Source organism: Phoxinus phoxinus (assembly GCF_949152265.1).
Source record: "Phoxinus phoxinus genome assembly, chromosome: 19".
Classification (NCBI taxonomy): Eukaryota; Metazoa; Chordata; class Actinopteri; order Cypriniformes; family Leuciscidae; genus Phoxinus; species Phoxinus phoxinus.
In genome coordinates, this window is record NC_136894.1 from 2,793,579 (window position 1) to 2,817,405 (window position 23,827).

The window sequence follows — 23,827 nt, forward strand, 5'->3', positions numbered from 1 at the left end:
ATATATATATATATATATATATATTCATATTATAGTCTTGATTAGTCCTATGTTGCTTTTTTTTTTTTAAGATTCTGCATTTTTTATCATGTCCTATCAGTAATGTTTTTGAATGGATGTCTGTGACCGAATGGCAGATTCTCATTCTACAAGCGTTGCATGCGTTGAGCATCTGACCTGGCTGTTTCCACTGAAGTCACTTGCTTAGTGCTTCTGCCAAATAACATGTCTCTGTTTCTGTCCTCTCCCTTTCTTCTCTTTATTCAGTTGTCAATTGCTCTGATCCTGGGATTCCAGCCAACTCTATCAGGCAGAGTAAGATCGAGCACGGAAACTTCACCTTTGGCACGGTGGTTTTCTACGACTGCAACCCCGGCTATTACCTGTTCGGCTCCCCCGTCCTCACCTGCCAGCCCACGGGTCAGTGGGACAAACCGCTGCCCGAATGTATCGGTATGTTTCTGGCATCATTCAATGAAAGTTTGGCAGTGGCATTGTGTTGCTAATCACCTGTTCCTTCCAGTAATTGCGGGGAATCAGTTGCACGACCCTCGTCCTGCTGCTTAAGACCAGTGGTTGTAATTGAGGGACAGGTGGAGCACAGATTAGCAATTATCTGATCCCCGCTTTATTATGTGAAAGTTAAAACGCAGCACATCCTCCAGCTCAGCGAGACACGATCAGCAGCAGCTGCGAAGTCGACGGGACCTAAGCTTACATTTTGCCCTGACAAGACTCCCTGCTGTCAGAGATGCCCTTTCTCCCAGTCGCCACTTTGCTTTGTGTTTCTATAACCTTTCCTGTAGTTTTACATGTGTGATCCTAACACCATTTGCAAGGCTCTTTGAATACCTAAGTGATCTGAGATACGTTCTGCATAAAAATGCTGACGCTTACTTGCAGTCCTATATGAAAAGTGTTTGTTTCACACCTGGTAATGAGATTTACTCAATGCTTTATTTATATGTATTTATATGTGTTCACAGCTTTTCTGCTGACATGCAAAAATATATATGCACAGTTGAGACCCTTTGTTTAAAGGGATAGTTCACTTTAAAATAAAAATTCACCCTCAAGTTGTTTCAAAGCTGTATGAATTTCTTTCTTCTGCTGAACACAAAGGAAGATATTTTGAAGAATGTCAGGAACCAAAGAGTTAACTGGTCCCATTGACTTTTATAGTATTATTTTTTCCTACTATGGCAGTCAATGGGACCAGTTAACTGTTCGGTTACTGACATTCTTCAAAATATCTTCCTTTGTGTTCAGCAGAAGAAAGAAATTCATACAGGTTTGAAACAACTTGAGGGTGAGTACATGATGACTGATTTTTCATTTTAAAGTGAACTATCCCTTTAAGCTTTTCTGGATTCTGGATACATTTAATTCAAGCATATTAATTCATTCATTGATATGCATTCATTTTGATTAAAATATTTCTGCACAAGCAGTGAGGTCTGAGGAAGAAACTTTCAGAAAGTGCTGATCAAACGCTCCCACAGGAAGCTGAATTACCACCGTATTCATTGAGACCTACTAGAGCGATTATATAATTAAAAGTTAAGGGCAGCTTTGTTTCGAGTCTTTTATGTTTTAATAAAACGTCTATGAAGAGACGGCGCCAACTCCTGCGACGACTTCAGATGACGCAAACTCTGAATCAACATGCACCAAAGCTCCTAAATGTCATAATCATTTGTTAACAAAGAAGTATTCATTACTTCAATGAGCTCATTGTTTCTGCATTCAATTATTACATTGTACCCTTAATCGGCACCCCCTTTTTTTTAATAGACATGAAAATGCACATTCCGAACTCAAATGGTTGTAATTTAAGAATGCTTCAGGTTGTGTTAAAATTTTAGGTTGATATCTCAAAAAATAATCTTTCAGTGAGATTTAGTTTGGGTGCAGTACCAAACTTTTCCACTAGTTGACATCACTGCCCATATAAGGGCGCCTCCATCTCCATATGTTGTTTGAGTGATCTGAACCATTATTTTTACAATTTTCATACAATTTATGAAGTAGACATCCTATTCAGAAGTAGTGTTGGAAGTTTGGCAGATTTTGAAATGAATTCAACCTCTAAGAAACACAAAAGATCACGTATGTGCATTATAGCTCGCTGCCACATCACTAATGCTGAATCTATTACTTTTTTCTTTATATTAAAAACATTTTCAGACCTTTTTTTCTAAAATAATTGAATGGATGCTATCTTTTGAACTCTTGGCATGAAAACAAACTGAGGTTTCTACCATTCTTTCATGATTTTTCATGTTCATCACTATTTCAAAATAAAGGTCTGAACACGCCGTAGGAGTATGAAAATATTCTTGTTGCAAAATGATAAATTACGGCTCCTCTGTAATTTATTTGGAAAATCAGTCACCAGATATGTAAACTAGAGATTGTAAGCTTTCAAATTATATATAGTTTGTCAAGATTAGTTTAGGTTTAGTATAGGATATTACTGTTTTAAATATGTAATGCCAATATAAGGGGTTAAATTAATTAACACAGTCTCACCCCAAAACGTCACATACTGACGGGTCTTAACCATACGGCAACATACGACGAAAAGGGTACCCTTTAACGTCCATGTGTGACGATTCAGGTATGGTTGGGTTTAGGTATGCGTTAGGGTACCGCTAGGAGGCGCTGCTGGTGCGCTTATGTTTGCGTCTCATATTGACGTTATAGAGGTACCCTTTTTGTCGTATGTTGACGTATGGTCAAGACCCGTCAGTATATGACGTTTTGGGGTGAGACCGGGCTGAATTAATACATTTTGTATATTTATATTTCTGAAATACATAACTTAGACGGTCACCTCAGATAACAGATCACTCTAAATTGTATTGTAATGCATTTGAAACGATGTGTATTGTGAAAAGCGCTATACAAATAAATGTGAAATAAATTGCATATAATCATAATCAACTTGTGAATGTGCACTGAAGGAGTGTTTGTCATTTTTTTCCGTGTGTGTTGTGGATAGTGGTGGACTGTGGGCATCCTGGATCTCCTCCTAATGGAGTGCTGAGCGGGGACAAATTCACCTTTGGTGCCACAGTGCGCTACATCTGTACGGGTGGTCGACAACTGAAGGGCGAATCCTCACGAACCTGCCAGCTCAACGGTCACTGGAGCGCACCCATGCCCTTTTGCTCAGGTAGGACGAACACACGCAACCTGCGCGATTAAAGATGCTATTACACACCGTGTCCACGCCAGACACGACACGACTACGAGATGCGGCATAATCAAGATGTGTGTGTGTGTGTGTGTGTGTGTGTGTGTGTGTGTGTGTGAGTTTGAATGTTCATGTTTCCTTTAACCTTCGGTTCAGTGTTCGAACAGCTTGTCTCCACAAAGAAATCTTGTTTTTCCTTACATTTGTAGGTTGCGAAAGTTATTTGCAGTTTGATTGGACAGGCTGATACTCCAAAAGTGCTGGTGTTTTGTAGAACAGTTCTGGATCCGTCCGTTGTCTGTGTTCGCAACACTTCCTACTTTGGCTTCTTTTGAAACTGTTTTCTCTGGCAGAGCAAATCTGGAAAAAAATAGCTGGCCATGTTGTGTTTGGAATGTAATTTAGTTGATATTATACAATTTCTAGTCCAATTTGTGTTCTAATTTGTATTCCTGATACAGTCCAACACTGTGAGTTTCACTGTTTGTCACAGACAGAATCTCAGTGTGTGTATTAGTGAATTTTTCAGTGACACTTTCTGCACGTTGTATATCGATAGGCTCGTAAATGGCGATAAGTGACTTTTTTTTTTTTGTCAAACTGATTCATTGTGTCATTCACTCAAACTACTTGTTTAAAAACACTGAGTCGCTCAGTGTAAAACATTACTACACGTGATGGTTAATTGTTCTTTGACTTTGTTTTGAAACAAATTTCATAGTTGAAGCTAAAATAGATAAAGTAACTCCATCAGTACTGTGTCTAAAGGCCGGGACACACCAGGTGTGTTTAGCAGCATTGGCTGTTGTCGGACACTGTCTTCAGCATTTTGAATCAGCGACGCCTTCGGTGAGAGAGAGAACTGTGATTGGCTGTTCAGCCAAGTGAACGAATCAGTGCACGAGAAGTGAAAGTGATGAAAACGAGCAAAGACGGTACAGACAGACGCCTGTTATTATTTTACGTCATCTTACCCTGAGAATTCGAATGCAGGAACATTTTCATAATAACATGAGCCGACTGGAATGAAGAAAGTGATATTCTGATATTCAGAATCAAAGCAAACGCTGCTAGGTTTACAGTTTGTATATTAGCAGTCTTAGTTTCAGATTCCCTTTTTTAATGAAGAATATATACTATTAATACCCGATATATACAGATAATATTCACTTGCACGCAGGTGCAGAACGCACATGCTAGTTGACCGTCGCCTTTAGTCCTTCTGGTGTGTTCAAGCGCAGCCGACGAGAGGTGACAAAAGAGCGTCAGCTTGGTGTGTCCCAGGCTTAAAATAACTACAAAGTTAACTCTTAACGATAGCGGTAGCGCTTTTTTTTTCAGTCCTGTCCCCCATGTACATACTATTATTATTGTAATTGCAATAACTGGGTAATAACAAGGTACTAACCCTAAACCTAACCATGTAGTAGTTACCCTATATGAACCAGTACTTTCTTAGGCAAGTGCACGTATTGTAAAATAAAGTGCAACCACGATAACTATATTAGTGTGCACTCAAACAAACAATAATTTTGGCCCTGTGCCGCTTTAAATGCTCTTTAAAGTCGGGTGGATTCTTATTGGCTGTCAATGTTTTTATCTTTCATGAGCTGAAAAAAAAAATTCTGAAAGTGATTCAAACTATGTTGTTTATCAGTGTCGTCATTATCATTATAGTTGTAGTGTGGACTTATAGTTGTAGTTATCGTCCTTGCTGTGAACAGACCTTTAGTCAATAATAACTTTGTTGTGTAATCAAAACGACTACACCTTTTTTCTTTTTCTTTTTTTACACCTTCTGTCAAATCACTGCTTCAGAATGGAAGAGGAGTCACAGGATAAAGCCCCTGACATTTCTTTCCAATTCCCCGTCACGTGAAGCTTGCGAAACAGGAATAACACACAAACAGACTCGCCAAAAATAGGATGCAATTTGTTTAGTACATCTTTCCCCTTTGAATGCAAGTGAGTGTGTTTATTCCTCCGGGGCTTGCCATTGAGAGTATGTGTTTATGCACAGCTAGAGTGAGAAATAGAGTTACTTTCAGTAAACACAGTCTGTTCTGCTTTAATATGTAATTAGTCATTTTATTAGTCATTTAAGTGTAGAAGAACTTCAGAAAATAGCTCGGCTGCACAAACACCACGGTAAACAACTTGTGAGAAATAAGTTTGGATGACTTCCAAGCAGTAAAAATGCCTTCCAATAAAGCTTGTCAGTTCTTCGGTGTGAGGAGAAACTCACCAGCAAGGCCGTGAGAAAGCATTAACTCAGCAGAGGTTCGAGTGGCCGGGACTGTTAACACTAACACCCGCTGAGAGACGCGCTCGGACTGTCCCATGACTATGTAAATGAAGTTTACGGCTGAAACATCGGCTGGTGGGGCGTCCGACATCTGTGAGGTGTATAATTATTTTGTGGTTTTGCTGTGCTGCTTTTTAAAACCTTTCAGCATTTTTATTGAGATTTCATGCTGATGGCTTTCGGTGGAGATACAATGGTGGCCAAAAGGAATATTTGTTTTTAATGACCACAAGTTCAGTTAAACCATTCAAATATATACACTAAACTAAACTAAACTTGGTTAAGGTATTTATCTGACACAATTATTTGGCAAAAAAGGCACAGCTACAGCTGCAGGTTTTATCTTACTATGCACAATTATTTTTATAGAAACACAAAATGCTCACAGGAAAAAGCATTGACTACAACATAATAAGTTATTATTTAATTGGTTCTCTCTTGGTTTTGCATGTGTTCATAATATCTTTATATGACAGCTTGTTTGTTGGCACATTTGTCATGTTTCATTGCGTTATAAAACAATTGTCCCCAAGCACAACTACACTGTAAAAAAATATTTTCATGATTTGTTATCACAACTTTTTATCTTTTGTCAAATCAACTTCGATAACTAATGTGGTGAAGATAACATACTATTTTGAGTTTCTGTTTATTAAATCATTCTTCATTGTATTAACTCAACATTTTAATTACAACGAACTCAACTTGCTTTAAGTTAAACCAACTTTTTTTTTTTTTTACAGTGTACGCATATGCTTACAAAATCTTGAATACATTTTTTAAAATATTTGAATAAAGGGTGAAGATGTCATTTTTCACTACTATATATGCGGAAACATACACACACACACACACACACACACACACACACACACACACCCACACACACAAAACTGTAGGAGTCCGTGTCTGTTTATGTTGTTAGATTTTAAAACCGAAGCAGAGACTCTGAGATTCGAGATGATCTGCGGAGACCAGACCGAACATGAACATTTCATAACTAACACAACACAACACACCACCATCTCACACGTTGTTCACTCTGTAAATGGAAAGGAAAGGCATGTACTAACTTAGAAAAATCCAGAGGGGAACCTCAAAGGGCTCCACATGTGAGTTCCTACACCCACGCAAACAACACAAGTTAGTCGAGCACCAAACATGGCTTAGAGAGATTTTACATAAGCCGTAAACCATCGCTCTGCAAGGCCACTTCAGATAGCTCTGAACTTAGTGTGCTAGCGGCAGCTGAGCCTTTGTCACATAGAATTATTGCGAATCAAGTATCCTTGTGTCCAATGCCTCTCCTAACTCTTATTCTGCCACATTGTTGCATTGTCCTTGGGGACTTTAAAGGGAATTAAACATATACACGCAGGGAAGGTGTGGAGTGAGCGAGCCGCTTTGGCATTTTGAATGGTGTTATATCCCATTCTGGTTCAGTGAGCTCAACAAGTCTCTCCTGTAACAGTCTGCGTGCCCTTTAAGAAAAAGGAGTTTGTGCACCGAACCACTGACTTGGTATTGATAGTGAAGGACACAATTCTCCAAACTTTTGGTTCGTTTGTATGTTCTCGGGATTGAGAAGGAGCTCTTGAATTATTAGAAATCAGAACAAGAGGTTGTGCTAACCCTGTAGACTGAACTGTGATTGGTTTGGTTGATTGTAGTGTCCTTGTGTTTTAAATCCATCCATCAGAATCATTGTTCATGATAAACACTCGGTGTGCATTCTTTTAAGCTCGTGAATTGTAAAAATGACATGTATTTTGAGAGGAGGTCAGAATGATCACAGATTTAATTTGTGTGTGCATAAAATGACTACGAGTCTAAAATACTGTCTGTAAGCCTTCAAACGGAGCATGTATTCGACTGAGCAACTCTACTTTAGTAATCAGCAAAACCATACCTCATTCCCATGATGCCGATATGTGCCAACTGCATTTTGCTGGTTATTAGGTCTCTGTTTTTGGTGTGTTGCCCATTTTTTTCCACATTTAAACTAGTCAAAAGTGGTCAGTGCAATTTTTTTCAAGAAATTAATACTTCAATGCCGCAAGGATGCACTAAATGGATCAAAAGTGACAATTAAGAATTTAAAAAATTATATAAATTCTGCTGTTCTTCTGTAACAGTTTCCACTAAAAAATTAAGCCGCACGACTGTAACATTTATAATCATTTTGAAATGTTTCTTGAGCAGCAGATCATCATATTATACTGATTTCTGAAGGATCATGTGACACTGAAGACTGGAGTAATGATGCTTTGATCACAGGAATAAATTACATTTTTAAATATATTAAAATAAAAAACTGTTTTAAATTGTAATAATATTTGTCAAAAATCCTGTTTTGATTGGTTTTTGATCAAATATATGCAGTCTTGGTGAGCAGAAGAGAACATAAAAAAAAATCTTACAGACCCCAAACCTTTGAATGGTAGTGTAGATTAAACATCAAATTGTGATATTGTCAGGATTGTGTCGAGTAAAAGAGAATTTCTGTTTTAAATGAGGACAGAAGGTACATTCAAGTCACTGTACTATTAGTTGCAAGTATCTCAACACTCATTTTCTCATTGCCTCATGGGGTCACTGTTCATTGCATAAGTCATATTTTATATATAAATGTATAAATATATAAATATTATTATATTATGTTGCTACTTTACATGTTTTCAATTTTATAAAGATTGCCCATTGATGTTTTTTCCGCATACAAAAAAGAAATAATGAAATTACCATGTTGTAATTGAACATTATTATAATTTCTTAAATCTGTTGTTTAATTCACTTAGTCCTCTATTCTCAGAGTAATGTCCAGCATCCTACACAAATGGATTAAGTAAACTTCCATTTGACAAATTTAAATTGATTGCACGCAATGAAATCAAGCAGTGTCAAAATGTTCAAGAATTGTGTTGCATTAGCTCATTTTAATTAACCAAATTGCACAAGCAGCAAAAAATCCATTTTTTGAGTGCATGTTGCCTCTGATCACCAACTCGCGTTGAAAAACAAATCACTTCTGCTTGCTTTGTCATTACAAATCGCCGTCAGTGTGACTATACCTTGCTGGAAACTTTCACACAGTCTTTGCATGAATGTGAACACTCAGATGCACTTTGCATGTTTTTAAACACCCACTGTTTATCCATTAGACCTGCATTAAGTGTCTGTGACCCATAAAGCGTGAATACACACATTGTCTCTCTCCAACCCTGCTGTATACGCCGGATCCATGACCCAGAAAGGAGGAGGCAGAGAGAGAACAACAGCGAGACAAAGAGAAATCTCTCTTCCTCTTCCTGGTGCTGTTCTTCTGCCTCCAGGGTTTTCTGGGTTTCATGGCACAAAATCATAGCAGCGCAACTTCATCCTTTTTCCTGTGTGCTGAGCTGAAGGCGTTCACACACACAAACATGTGCTCACGCAGGGGACTGCAGACTGTTAGAAAGGCCTGAGTTGATGTTTTTGTGTGTGCATCTGTTGCGTGAGAATGTCCCGTGCTGTTTTACTACCTTTTCTTTTAATAACAGTCCAAACCGAAGCTATTACAAGCCTTTGACCTTGTTGCCGGCCTCTTCTAATTGCCCACATCCAGCGAGAGGTCTCCGAGGTACAGCCTCCTGAAGTTATGGCATGATCCAACCCTCTTAAAATCAACAAACAACCATTTACTCTTTGCCCCTGAAACAGCCTGATAGCCAATTAGCACATATACTGGCCGGCTTCAGTGAGGGCTTTAGTGTCCTCCTGATGGGAAGATCCTCTGTTCTCTCTCTGCTCACACCTGAACTTCCACTGGCCCAATTAAAGCGTGTGTACGTGTGTGAGGACTGAAGCCTGGAGCAGCGAGCCTCTCTCAAGACTTAACTTCCCAGTTCTGCTTGAGCCTTCTGGCACTGCTTGACTGCAGATAAAGCGAGGCGACTGCACTCAGCAGCTGCTAGATCAGACCTCAGGGATTCGGCTTTTCTTAAAGGTGAAGTGTGTCATTTCTCTGTCCCTAAAAGAACCTGAACAGAATTGCAAAAAAATTCAATTGCTTTCAATCCGGTCTCCCACAGTCTCCGAGTTCACCTTCTGCTTGTGGTTTGGACAAACAGGTTGTCCTGACCTATGAGGCTAGAAACAATTTTATGCGAATTTTAGACATGATGTTTAACAATAGAGTGTGTGCGTGTCACGTCACGGTCGGCCGGAGCGACTGCGGTTACTAAGTGGAAGCATTGGTTTTCAATGTGAATGCCGTGAACACACAAAAAACGGGAAAGAGCTTTGAGATTTACTGTACAAATAGACTTGACAAGAAATCTGAGGAATATTTTTACAGACTGCCAAAAGCTACAGAAGAGAGAAGCTGCAGTTCACAGAAACAACTATACCCAGTCAACGAAAGGTGGATTTGCAGTTATCATTGTGTGTCTATATGCTGAATTTTGTGGTAAAATCATATTGTATTGTATACAGGTGAAACTGGAAAAAATAGAATATGGTGCAAAAGTTCATTTATTTCAGTAATTCAACTTAAAAGGTGAAACTAATATATTATATAGACTCATTACATGCAAAGTGAGATATTTCAAGCCTTTATTTGTTATAATTTTGATGATTATGGCTTACAGCTTATGAAAACCTTTTCACAATATTCTAATTTTTTTAGTTTAACCTGTATATTGTATTGACAACTCAATTAAAATGTTATCATCGTATAATACCGTAACAAATGCAATGCTCATTGTTAGTTATTGTTAGTTAATCCATTAAATAATGTTAAGTGATGGGATCTTATTGAAAAGTGTTACCTTTTAAAGTAAGATAAGAGAAAATTCAATTGCATACTTTACTTTGTAACATATGCCTGATTATTGTGGTAGAAGGGAAGTGACTTAAGTGGACTTTTTGCCATTTATGTGACCCAAATTCTTGAGACAGGGCAGGGAATTATGGGAAGAATGAGATGTTGGATCTGTGTGTCCTGCTTGAGTGTGTGCTTGAAAGGCAATATTCACCCAAAAATGAAGATTTTGTCATCATTTACTCTCTCTCTCACACTCTGAATGGCTTGCTTTCTTCTGCAGAACACAAAAGCAGATATTTTGAAGGCAGCTTCAGCTGTTTTTGTCCATACAATGCCAACATTGGACACCATGGACTTCCATTATATGGGCAAAAAAAGGCAAAATATCTTCTTTTGTGTTCCACAGAGGAAGGAAAGTCATTCAGGTTTGGAGCGACATGAGGGTGAGTCAATTTCATTTTTGGGTGAAATAACTTTAAATATTAGGTTTCAGTTTCATATCTGACCCATATCTGTTGTCCAAAAGCATATTTGACCAGAAGTGAAAAATCAATCCTGACTGCTAAAAGCCACCAAAGATGCAACTGATCAATAATCCATGTTTAATTCCCCACTGGAGGTTTGTGGATGCAGAAAGATGACGTTTATAGTGACAGTCATCTGTCAGCAGTGTTGCATCGACGTGTGAACTGCATGTTTTCAGTGACTTCTTGTGATCAGAAGTGGCTGTACATCAACTTGTGACATGCAAATGGACATGTACCCTCTCCTGGCGTGTCCACGGTGGTCTCAGAGCTGCCGTTGGATAAGTGGAAGAGTTCCAGCGGGACGGCTAATACAGCAGTCCCCTCCGTCTGCCCTTGAAGTGTGATGCTTGGTCAGCACTCTCTCGCTGACAGACAGTCCACACACACACACACACCTCCCGGCTCTCGCTGCTCTCGTCCTCGGCCACCAGCGAGAAATACAAAGACTGAACATGACATTAAAACACGCAGCGACATACAAGCACACGTAGACCTCCCTCATTGCGCATTTACTCAGAAAGGGTTTACCAATAAGAGCCGGCCGTTGCATCGCGCCCCAAGAAAAGTACGTCACTACCCGATCAGTCTATGCAAGCGTGACCGATGGGGTTCCCGTTCCTTCATCACACCGAACTCTGTGTGCTTGTTCTCCGAGAGGGAATCCCTCTCCTCGCTTAACTTCATGTCAACATGCATCACTCCAGTCTCCCGCTGTGTGACGCATGGCACATGTGTGTGATTTACAAGTCTGCGGGATAAAACCCTGCCAGTCATGCAAGGGTCAACAACTGGTCCTTCAGCAGAAGAGCCTGTTCGAGCAGCTCACTGACGGATGAATAAGTAAGAGGAACATCCTGCAGTCCTTTAATAACAGTCGTTTTAATGTGTCCCGTGGGCCGCCCGCCCTGCCTACGAACTCCCCAGCCGCACTGATGAATTACATCAGGAATCTTTTTTTTTATACAGCTGCCTGTTCTTAAATAAATCATTACTTGTTTATGGAGCCGACCGGTTCCTTTGACATGGGTTGTTTTAGATGTTGGCTGACCTGATATGAGAGGGGAGTTTTATATTAAGTATTTTATGTTTGCCTTTAGGGTGTTGGAAGAGTTGCACCAACTGAAGGTCTTTGGGACATACAGTTCAAAATGTACAGACACCTTGCTATCCTAACTTACATACATTAACTATAGTGTCCTGCACCTACTATCAAAAAAATGTCAAAAATCATATATTGGGCCCTATTTTAACGATCTGAAACGCAAGTGTCAAAGTGCAAAGCGCAAGTAACTTTGTGGGCGGATCCCGGCGCTGTTGCTATTTTCCCAGCGGGATAAATGACTCTTGCGCCCGACGCAAATGTAAAAGGGGTTGGTCTGAAGTAGCTTCATTATTCATAGGTGTGGTTTGGGCGTAACGTGAAATAAACCAATCAGAGCGCCATCTCACATTCCCTTTAAGAGCAGGCGCGCTTGTTCCATGGCGGATTGCTATTATAACGGCGGATTGCTATAATAACGGCGGATTTGCCGGCGCACGCCAGGAGCAGTTCACAGCCGAGGAAACCGACGTTCTCGTCAGGGCTGTAAAACACAGAGAAGTGACATTGGGGATGATGGGAGAAACCCACCCAAATTAGGTTCGGTTAAACAGGCGTATAATTTGGGTAAATGTGTAGCCTAATCTAGATTTTTTTTTTTTTATCTAGATAGATCTTTTTCACATCTTCACGGACACAACAATGATTTCCCTCGTGTGTTAATATTTTTCCTTGTAATAATGTATGATTTGCAAAAATGAAAACTGCTGCATCTGTTTATATTAGAGAATCAAAGTGGATGCGCGTTAACATTATGGCCAAGCACGCGCCCTTAAAATACCATATCACTAACGCGCAACGCGCCACTGTCTTTAGACTGTTTTTTTCCTGATCAATGGCGCAATTGCTTTCTAAAACTGGAAAATAGCACCATGGAAGTTTTGCGCCGGAACACGCCTTCTCTTTGCGCTGAACCTCCCCCGCGAGCGCAAGTTCATTCCCTAATTTACCGACGTGCGTCTGTGGAGGGAAAAGTCCGCTGTGCGCGGGTGCAAAATAGGAATGATACATGCGTCGGTGTTCAAAGTCAATTGCGCTGGGTGCAAGATAGGGCCCATGGTGTCTAAATAATTTTTGGTTTGACTGTATATGCCATGGGATGAAACTCGAAAAATTAGAATATGGTGCAAAAGTTTATTTCAGTAATTCAACTTAAAAGGTGAAACTAATATATTAGATAGACTCATTACATGCAAAGTGAGATATTTCAAGCCTTTATTTATTATAATTTTGATGATTATGGCTTACAGCTTATGAAAACCTTTTCACAATATTCTAATTTTGAATATGAAGTCTTGTCAGGTAAAACATGAGGTCTTGGATATAATTGAATCTGCCATCATGTTCAGAGGCTTTCGGTAAGTATTTATTTTATGCATTATATACTTGTGCAATGCTCTAATACTGTTGTAGTGTGTACATTGTAACTTACGCCAGAACTAAGCTTAGTTGCACACAGCTGGCACAACCTGCCTCTGATCTATTTTAGCTCTTGTGGCTTCAGCAATAAGTCACGCTTTCTAACACTGTGTCCTAATCAGCTTTCCAGCGGCAAGATATTCGTCTGTGCACGCAGAATGTGAAACTGCTGTGCGACGTGACACAATCACAACCGATCACTTTCTATATTTGGTGTGGCTATATTATTCATAAGCCCTACAGTACGTGCGTGTGCAGGTGTGTGTGTGTGTGTGTGTGTGTGTGTGTGTGTGTGTGTGCTGATGATGAATGGAGCGCAGGTTCAGGTGAGGTGCAAGGCTGCAGGGCCCTGAGCTCAGATATATGGAAGCTGCAGGAATCAATCAGGAATATCAATTTCCAGAGCGCTGTAGCAAAGCCTTGAGTGCATGGGGGAAAAGCTGTCCTCCTCCAAGATTACATCCTGAGAGAGGCCGCAAAACAGGCGAAGGACTAGTCATCCTTTTTTATTCATTTGACAGTAGAATAGGTTCAAATGGTACATTTCTTTACACTTGACGCAAATTCTTGATTTATTTCTTTTTTCTGCCTCATATTTTCCTATTTCATTCCTGTTGTGCGGTATCTTTTGTTACTTAAAATAACTTTGCTCTGTAATTCTATCTATCTATCATCTATCTATCCATCCATCCATCCATCCATCATCTGTCTGTTGTTCTATCTATCATCTATCCATCCATCCATCCATCATCTGTCTGTTGTTCTATCTATCATCTATCTATCCATCCATCCATCCATCCATCATCTGTCTGTTGTTCTATCTATCATCTATCGTCTGTCGCTCTTTCTATCTATCTATCTATCTATCTATCTATCTATCGTCTATCTATCTATCTATCTATCTATCTATCTATCGTCTATCTATCTATCTATCTATCTATCTATCGTCTATCTATCTATCTATCTATCTATCTATCTATCTATCTATCGTCTATCTACTATCTATATATCGTCTATCTACTATCTATCTATCTATCGTCTGTCGCTCTTTCTATCTATCTATCTATCTATCTATCTATCGTCTATCTATCTATCTATCGTCTATCTACTATCTATATATCGTCTATCTATCTATCTATCGTCTGTCGCTCTTTCGATCTATCTATCTATCTATCATCTATCTATCTATCGTCTATCTACGATCTATCTATCGTCTGTCACTCTTTATATCTATCTATCTATCTATCTATCTTTTTATTTTACAACCATCAAATTACCCTTTACATTATCCATCAAATCAGTATTTACAGTACATACACTACAGTTTAAACATTACGGGTCATTACGTTTTTTTAAGAAATTAATACTTTTATTCAGGATGTATTAAATGGATCAAAAGTGACAGTAAAGACATTTTGACATTGTTACAAAAAATATGCGACTATGAAAAAATGCTGTTCTTTTGAACTTTTATTTGTCAGAATCCTGAAAAAAAAAGTATCATGTCTTCAACAAAGCAGCACAACATACAACATGTATAATATGTTAAGTATCAAACTTAAAAACACAATCATATTGATTTTGACGTTTTTAAGGATTTCGGTAACACTTTACTTAAAGCCTTTATTTATAATGCATTATAAAGGTATTTTTAATGCATTAATTATGCCTTGTAATGCACCTTATAATGCAATATATGGTCTTGTTATAATACATGTCTATTAATTGAACACACCTTTAGAAATTATAATGTATATTTAAAATTCACCCCTATATGTTCACTTAATGTTGATATTGTGATAAAAGAACACTAACTAATGCAGCTTCTGTCTAAAAAATTATGAGTTTAATATTTTATCTAATATATTATGCCATATACATCAGGGATATGAACATTTACGGCATAGTTGTAATGACCCTCACCTCTTCTCTTTGTCTCTAGGAGATTCCTCGGGGACATGCGGTGACCCGGGCACACCGTCCCACAGCAGCAGAGATGAGAGTGACTTTCGGATTCGCAGTAAAGTGCACTTCAGCTGCTCGCTGGGATACGATCTGTTTGGCTCGGTAGAGAGGATGTGTTTCCCCAACGGCACGTGGTCCGGTTCTCAACCGTCCTGCAAACGTAAGCGCCTGCAGCATCTGACATGATACAGCATCTCTGAAACTGCCCAACTCCCACACACACTTCACACACACTCTCTCCTGACTTCACCGGGTGAACAGGACATCTCAGCCCAAAGCTAGTCAGTAGTTTACACAAGTCATCGCCTGATCTAAGGCTCTGTACAAACTGCACACAAATATGGTTTTGTTGTCAAAGCCGATATTTAGAGCTGACTGTTATTTTGCATGTGATGAAATCCATTTGTTCAGATTTGGTATGTTAGATGCCGTATCTATACACATTATACTTTCTTTTTTTCTCAAATTTTGATCATACTTTCATTTGATCTTTTTGCGTTTGATGGCCATTCAAACGTAGCCATTGTATTCCGGTGAAATCCATTTTTCAATCAAATTATGTATACACTACCGTTCTGAAGTTTCAGGTCAGACTAAATGTCGGCTTTGTTTATAATGTTACAAAAGGTTTCTGTTTCAAATAAATGCTGTTCTTTTGAACTTTATATTCATCAAAGAATTCTGACAAATGTGCCAGTTTCCACAAAAATATGAAGCAGCACAACTGTTTTCAACACCAATAATAATCTGAAATGTTTCTTGAGCAGCAAATCAGCATGATGGATGGATGGATGGATGGATGGATGGATGGATGGATGGATGGATGGATGGATGGATGGATGGATGGATGGATGGATGGATGGATGGATGGATGGATGGATGGATGGATGGATAAGATGGATGGATAAGATGGATGGATGGATGGATGGATGGATGGATGGATGGATGGATGGATGGATGGATGGATAAGATGGATGGATGGAAGGATGGATGGATAGGATGGATGGATGGATGGATGGATGGATGGATGGATGGATGGATGGATGGATGGATGGATGGATGGATAGGATGGATGGATGGATGGATGGATGGATGGATGGATGGATGGATGGATGGATGGATGGATGGATAAGATGGATGTGGATGGATGGATAAGATAGATAGATAGATAGATAGATAGATAGATAGATAGATAGATAGATAGATAGATAGATAGATAGATAGATAGATAGATAGATAGATCACATCTTTCATTCATTTTCAATTTCACATATTGTTGACTTATATAACATTTTATGTAATTCCTGCTTTATAAAAAGATCTTAATGACTGGTGGGCTCTGGTTGCTATAGTAAAGATTTATGCATAACCACTATATGAAAAGACTTTCTCATCAGCAACTGAGAGTTGCTTTGGAAGTAAAAGTTGGAAATCGTGACCTTCTCATTATTGTTGTTGATCTAATAGTGGAACGTATTAAACCCTTTAACAAGCATTGCTTTTTTATTTCTTTAGTACTACTACTTATTTCTTAAGTGCTGAACACAGGACCTTCCTGTTCATTTCAATAATGATATTCATCCATCCAACCCCCTGGAAGCAAGACTTGTCTTTGTTACACCATAAAATAGTCCCAAAAGTCATTTATCAGTGACAAACAATAAAATCAACTACCCGCTAAATAATATATCACCGTCCATATTGATACCTGATGTTTTATTTGGGCCCGTTACAGTGGTACAGTTGTCAGAGTCCCACACCACGTAATAAAGCCACATTTCCCCGAGGCTGTAAAGTCTACAGCTCACATGAAAGATGACCAGGCACTTCCAGGGGCAAGCAGCCAGTGTTTTCTTTAGGAAACATGATGCACCATCTTGTTTTCTCGCTCCGAGACCTGACTAATGGTGTTTCTCCCAGGGCTCCCACTGAACATATAGTTGACATGACCCAAGCCATTGTGCGGGAATCATTTTTGAGAGACTGCAATTGGCAGCGGGACACAGGAACACTGACTAATTGAGGGGGAAGATGTCACGCTGTTATCCGTCCCTCATGCCGTGAAGTCACAAGCCCTGTGGGAATCACAATGGTCAGCGTGTCACCGCAAGACAAAGCGAGTGCTGAAGTTCCCCGGCATCGAGGTGAACCGCGAGCGCTGTCATTTTAACAACTGCACAGAGAGATGATTCAATCCTGAAAGGAAGCCCGAGTTCCTCCATTGCGGGAGAAACACTTCGGCTTGGCCGTTTAATGGGTTTTCCGCCGGTTAATTCACTCAACCAGCGGCTCTCTTTTGTTCATCTCATTGTCTCGGTGCCATGCTCCGGGTGTGATCTACAGACCTGTCACAGCATATCTTCAAACTTCATCCCCACTCATTTAAGCCTTGCAGACGCTAATACCTCATTCTGTTATAGCCACCGTCCCTTATCATAGTCATTACATGGTCAGAGACGTCTCTGTAATGATCTCTGTTCCTAGACCATCACTTTCTTCCCATCAGATGTCCATAAAAGATATATCAAATGCAGTGTGGGGAAAGCAAGCTACTCAAAAATGATATGCATATACAGTATAACACACAACGGACTACTTCTCAATAAATTGTAATGAGATTCAGTTGCTGATAACTTCATGCTATTACTTATTAGAAAGCACATAGCCAGACCTTTGACTGAACAGCATATGGTTTGGTCCAGTGCACATCGCCACTTATTCTTGCCAAGAAACACCTACTTAGACAGTTTTTGTGAGCAATATGTATCGAACAGACTGTGTGTCCTCTGAGATGCAAAGATACAAGGCTGGGCAAGACACTAGGGGTATGTACTGCATGTGATATTTTTAAGTTGCTTTTTAAAAGCTGTTTATGTAGAAGAACAATTTATGGAAGTGAAAATGTATTATAGATTAATGTCTTAATTTTTTCATGTACACTTTTGTTCACAGTTTGTTCTCGTTAAGATGTTTTTGAAAGTCTCTAAAGCTCATCAAGACTGCATTTATTTGATCAGTACATTAGTATTGTGAAATATATAAAATACGTTTTTTCTATTGTTATATATTTTAAAAATATACCATAATTTAATCCTTATCATATAAAATACAGTTATAAAAGCTGTATTTTCAGCATCATTACTCTTTCAGAATCCTTCAGAAATCATTCTAATGTGATGATTTGCTGCTCAAGAGACATGAAAACAGTTATGCTGCTTAATATTTTAGATATTTTGATTTTTTGTATTATTTTTTGTATTATTTTCATGTTATCACTGTGAAGCTGCTTTGATACAATCTGTATTGTAAAAAGCGCTATATAAATAAAGATGACTTTTAGAAATTTCAAAAGAGCTGCATTTAATTGAATCAGAAATCTTTTGTAATATTATAAACTGTCTTTTTTGATAAATTAAATGCATCTTTGCTAAATGCAAGCATTAATTTATTTCCAAAACAAAAATTTCTGACCCCTAACTTTTGAACGGTAGTATATTTAAATTAATCTCCTGATTCTGTCACATAATATCTAACATTTTGACAATGTCTATGATTTCAGTTTAGAACCTTCAGAAATAATTTAATCATAAACAAGGTTTTATGATGGCCATCATTTAAATTATTACATCTCATAGAAAAAAAAATGTCAGTACCGGTATATAAAATAATTTGTTTCTGGGTCAAAGTTATTTACAACGATGCAGTAAACAAGTGATTATAGGACAATACGGCTGTACATGTGTGAACAGCTCTTCATAACTCTTCATATATTTGTGTTTCTGAAATACTATAGCGGTGCAGTGTGGTAACCCTGGGACTCCCAGTAACGGACGGGTTTACAGACTAGACGGCACCACCTTTTCACACTCGGTCATCTATTCGTGTGTGGACGGCTATCTGCTGAGCGGCTCCACCACACGACAATGCCAAGCTAACGGCACCTGGTCCGGCACTGCACCCAACTGCACCTGTGAGTCCAGCACGCCAGCATGCTTGTGCTTTACAGAGAAACTAAGCCTCCGAATAAACCATAATGGCCTCAGTAGCTCTTCATTCCAGGGTATAATTGAGGTGATGTGACAGATGTGCTTGTGGGATTTATTTGTGTAAAGCGGTACTAAAAATGTATCATCATGGTAACAGACCTTTACTGATAGAGAAAAGTTCATGAAAGCTTCATTCAGGCTGCTCCACGAGAGTTACTAGTGTTCATTTGAATATGGAAGATTAGAAAGTTTTCAGATAAGTGCATTTTGGGGAAGAATTGGGTCATAATTGGTGGGATTGCCGGATCAGGTTTCTCTGAGATCTTCTTTTGTTAAAGGGAGGAAGATGAACAGGTCAGAATGATTCCTCGTCTGCTTCTGGTAGATACATGAATCAATTATTTCAATATTTTAAAATTGCAACGCTGAACTATAGAGTACTTAATTTAGTCACAAACCCTGTTCGTTCAAATGCCATAATCAATGTACATCTTATAGTGCTTAGCATAAGTGAACACACCCATGCTAAAGTTGACTAAAAAGAGGAATAAAATATCATCTTTTGGAAATTTATCTTAATGCCTTAATTTAAAAAAATTAGGAATACTCCAACCTTTAAGGACACCAATTTTCTTTGTGAATGAATAATGTAGCGTGAATAAATAAATGTTCTTCCAGGGTGCAAGGCCAGTTATTTCATGGATCCAGGATAATAATGCACTGTACATTACTGATAGCATAAAAAAGAAACAACACGAGTTATTTATGGTATATATAATAAAATATTATCATATGTGATGTCATGCAGGAACTTTTTGGAATGTCCTTTTACTAGTTTTCATCTTAAATTATACGGCAATTAATCGTTTTTACTTGCAAAAACCATTTTACTGCAAAATTTCATTTAATCCAAACTATTTACATTTTTCAATATATAGGGTAAGGTAACGTGTTAACCAATTAACAGTTTTTTTACTGTAGCATTTTAAAAAAAATCTGTAAAAAAAAAAAAAACAAATCATCAAATAGCTATAAAACAGTCATTGTTTTTGCTCATGGTTAGCTTGCGGATCACGCTTTGTATCATTTCTATTTCATTTCGATTTGTGAGTGATGTAACGTTCACACATCATTGTAGTAATAGTTGTTTGAGGAATGATGAAGAGCCACACAACACAATAAAACAGCTTAGCCTGCGTAATGTGTCTTGGTAAGGTGGCGTTATCATCCATAATCACATCGCTTAATGCTCTCACCCTTAAACGTGGGTGTATTCCCTGCATACTGTAGACTGGGATTATATGGGAGGTGCACCAAACCAGCTCTGATTGATGCGGCTCTACATGTGTTTATTGAGTGGGCCGAAAGCGGTGATACATGGCGGTGTCCAAGGGAGGAGTCTCATTAGCATTTAGCGTTAGCCATTTCTCACCATCAGCTGACATGTTTATGTGCGAGGCCGCTGATGGATTTTACAAAACATCATTTTCCGTCCTTTTCCAAAAGACACAAAACGTATGGCAACTCAAGGGTGACAAATAAGTAATGCTCCACCATAAATCAATAGAGGAAATTAAGATGTTGCATCGGGGGAAATAATTAAATAAATGCACTGATCGAGCGAGGTTTTGTCAGCCACAGCAAAGTGCAAAACTACAAATTTGTTTCATCTGAATTCCAGTGGCGTCACATTATTTCTCGCATCATTCCTATCCAACCACCTCTTATTTATCCATTGGAAGGAATGATAATTGTAAAAGATCTGTGGAATTGATCTGAAGTTGCACCTCGGGGACGTCGGTGGGAAGGGAGCCGTGCTTGCGTGCTACTATTGATTTCTTTACATAATAGCAAGATCTATCACTTGAAATAAAAAAGCCAGGGGTCCTAAAGATCGCTGTAGCGTAAATGAGTTGTTAAAGATGATTTGTGAACGTGGCTCCCCAAGGTTTGTTTCGATAGCTTCAATCACATTGCCACAAAAAGCTATGATTGCCATCTGATGAGTCGTGTGAAATATTGAATAAAGATCTACAGTGCTGTTGTGTGGCACATTGTACATTTCCCAGACTTTTAGCTCACATAGAGACTATTAGCACATTGTACTAAACACTAGTTTATGTACGCCTATAAACATCATAATTCTGATCTTTAATTTTCAGTGATCAACTGCGGAGACCCCGGCGTGCCGGCCAATGGGCTGAGATATGGTGAGGACTTCACCATTGGACAAAACATCACTTTTATGTGCCAGCCCGGATACACGATGGAAAGCGAGAGTTTCTCCACCATCACCTGTACCGGAAACGGTACCTGGAACGCCCCTGTGCCTTTCTGTAAAGGTAAAACTTGATTTAAACTTCATTGGACATGATAAAAATAACAGTTGTAATAAATGCTGATAACACTTTACAGTTAGGTTCAATGCTTAAAGCATATTAGTTATCATGTGATAACTTTGTTTTAAGGAATAGTGCAATTCTGTCATCTTTTAATCGTTCTGTAGAACGTATAAGATATTCTGAAGGTTGTCTCAACTGGTTTTGTCCATTTAATGAAAGTCAATGGGTCCAAAACAACTTTGGACCCCACTGACTTTCATTTTATGCAAAATAAAAATAAAAATGTAAATATTATGTCTGCAACTCTGCATCTTTGGGTTGTTTCAATCAATATTTTCGGTCAAATATGGACAAAAAACGACAAAAAAATGTAACCAATAGTTGGATTTGTTCATATTTGACCCAAACATGGATTGAAACAACAGAGTGTAGGTTAATCTGGCATGTGTTCATTTATACATATACTATTTTATGTGCTATTTTACTAATACTTTTTTATTGAGGACCAAACATATTCAATACTTCATTCATGATCGAGGTGGGTGGAGTTATGAGGTTTGACTGACAGTTTGAGGATCCAATAGAGTTATGAGGTTTAATCACAAGCTCTTTTTAATACTGTAAGGCCTGGTTTCACGGACAAGGCTTAGATTAACCCAGGGTTTGGCCTTAGTTTAATTCGGACATTTAAGTCGTGCCTTAGAACAAACATTACTGGTGTGCATCGTGGGACAAAACAATGGCATTGAGATATTTTTAAGAAAAGTCAGTGCAAGTTGCTTTCAGTTAACACAGCTCAAACATCCATTTTAGTCTGGACTAGTGAAACCGGGTGTAAATTGGTTACATTTTTGCAAAACCCACAGACAAACGTAAAGTGTGACCATTAGTAATGATTAAGAGAGAAAAAAATGGAGATACGAGGTTTCTGCCAGACAGCAAGTTTTCAAGTTGAATAAATTAAAATAGATTTAATGGACTATACACAAATATATATAAACACCGAACAATAGTATATTTACAAATGAACATTTTTATTAATTTCGATTAGGTTCATTGTTGTATCCTGATACCTAATGCATGTCAACAAATTGAACCTTCTAGTAAAGTGTTCCCTAAATTCTCCTTTGTGGTCCCAGGATTAACACATTACTCCAGCATGTTCTCTGCCAAGTAGAGCCAAATAGCTTTATTGTTCACAAGGCACGGTTTAAGATTACTCTCTCACTGATATATATCTGCACATCTGGCCCATCCGCCCCGAGCGTTAGATGCACAGATGCTCCTCTAGAGCGAGCTGAGGTCTTCCAGCTTTGTGTCGTCGCTGTTGTGATGGATGTCTTGTTTGAGATGTAGGGAGGGATGTTTATGCACCCTTGCAAGTCATCTTTTCTCGTGCGATTGCGCCACAACCAACGGTAAACATTAATGTTTTATCAACCAATCATGCTGTGTGACAAATGACAATCGCACTGACACAGACTGAGCGTTCGGCCCTCAAGGGCTGTGTTGTTCCCATTATTATAATCAGCTTTGACCTATGAGCCCTTGCATTTCTTGTAATTAATTTCACAAATGACTCCTGTCATCTTCCTACTGCCAAGAGATGAACTGGTACTGAATATATCAAGTGATATGAAATTGAATTTCAGGTTTTGGACGTTGCATTTGTGATCCTCCTCACCAGTGCCCTGGCCTCGGATGCCATTTTGCTAAGCTCATTTAGATAGACACAGATGTCTCATTTATTCCTGAAGACAGCGACCTCCTCCTTCTCTTAAAGGACATGTTGTGCATACATATCTGAGGAGCCTTGAACTTCATATCCTCGGTCTAAACTCCACTGATATTCTGTCTCACAGAGTCATTAATATGCATGCTAAAGTGAGTTCGCTCAAACAAAAAAAACACTCCCACCTGTGTCAAACGCTTCAGGTGTGGGAAGGATCCTGACATTGAGTGTGTGTGTGTGCGTCCCTTCTGTCTCTCTTCCTCAGTTGTAGACAGTATTTATGAAATATTCATTAGCTTTGGAGCCCCAATCTGGTCCAGGCCTTTTAAAAGGATGCCAACACTGATTCTGATTAATAATACAACATTGGGGTTTGATAAAAGTGTATTGGTTGTATCACATGAGTCAAGCAAAGACAACACAGTCAGCTCATAAAGAAAGTGGTCAAA

General features: G+C 38.7%; 1 protein-coding gene across 1 annotated transcript in view; it reads left to right on the plus strand.

The window, feature by feature from the left end:
• The window catches only part of csmd3b (CUB and Sushi multiple domains 3b), a 393,297-nt gene that overhangs the window by 339,882 nt on the left and 29,588 nt on the right, over positions 1–23,827 (plus strand). Inside the window, exons 55-59 of the mRNA XM_079590749.1 lie at positions 268–453; positions 3,005–3,178; positions 15,296–15,478; positions 19,112–19,288; positions 21,467–21,646. Coding sequence (XP_079446875.1) covers positions 268–453; positions 3,005–3,178; positions 15,296–15,478; positions 19,112–19,288; positions 21,467–21,646 — 900 coding nt within the window. The remainder of the gene's footprint in view (positions 1–267; positions 454–3,004; positions 3,179–15,295; positions 15,479–19,111; positions 19,289–21,466; positions 21,647–23,827) is intronic.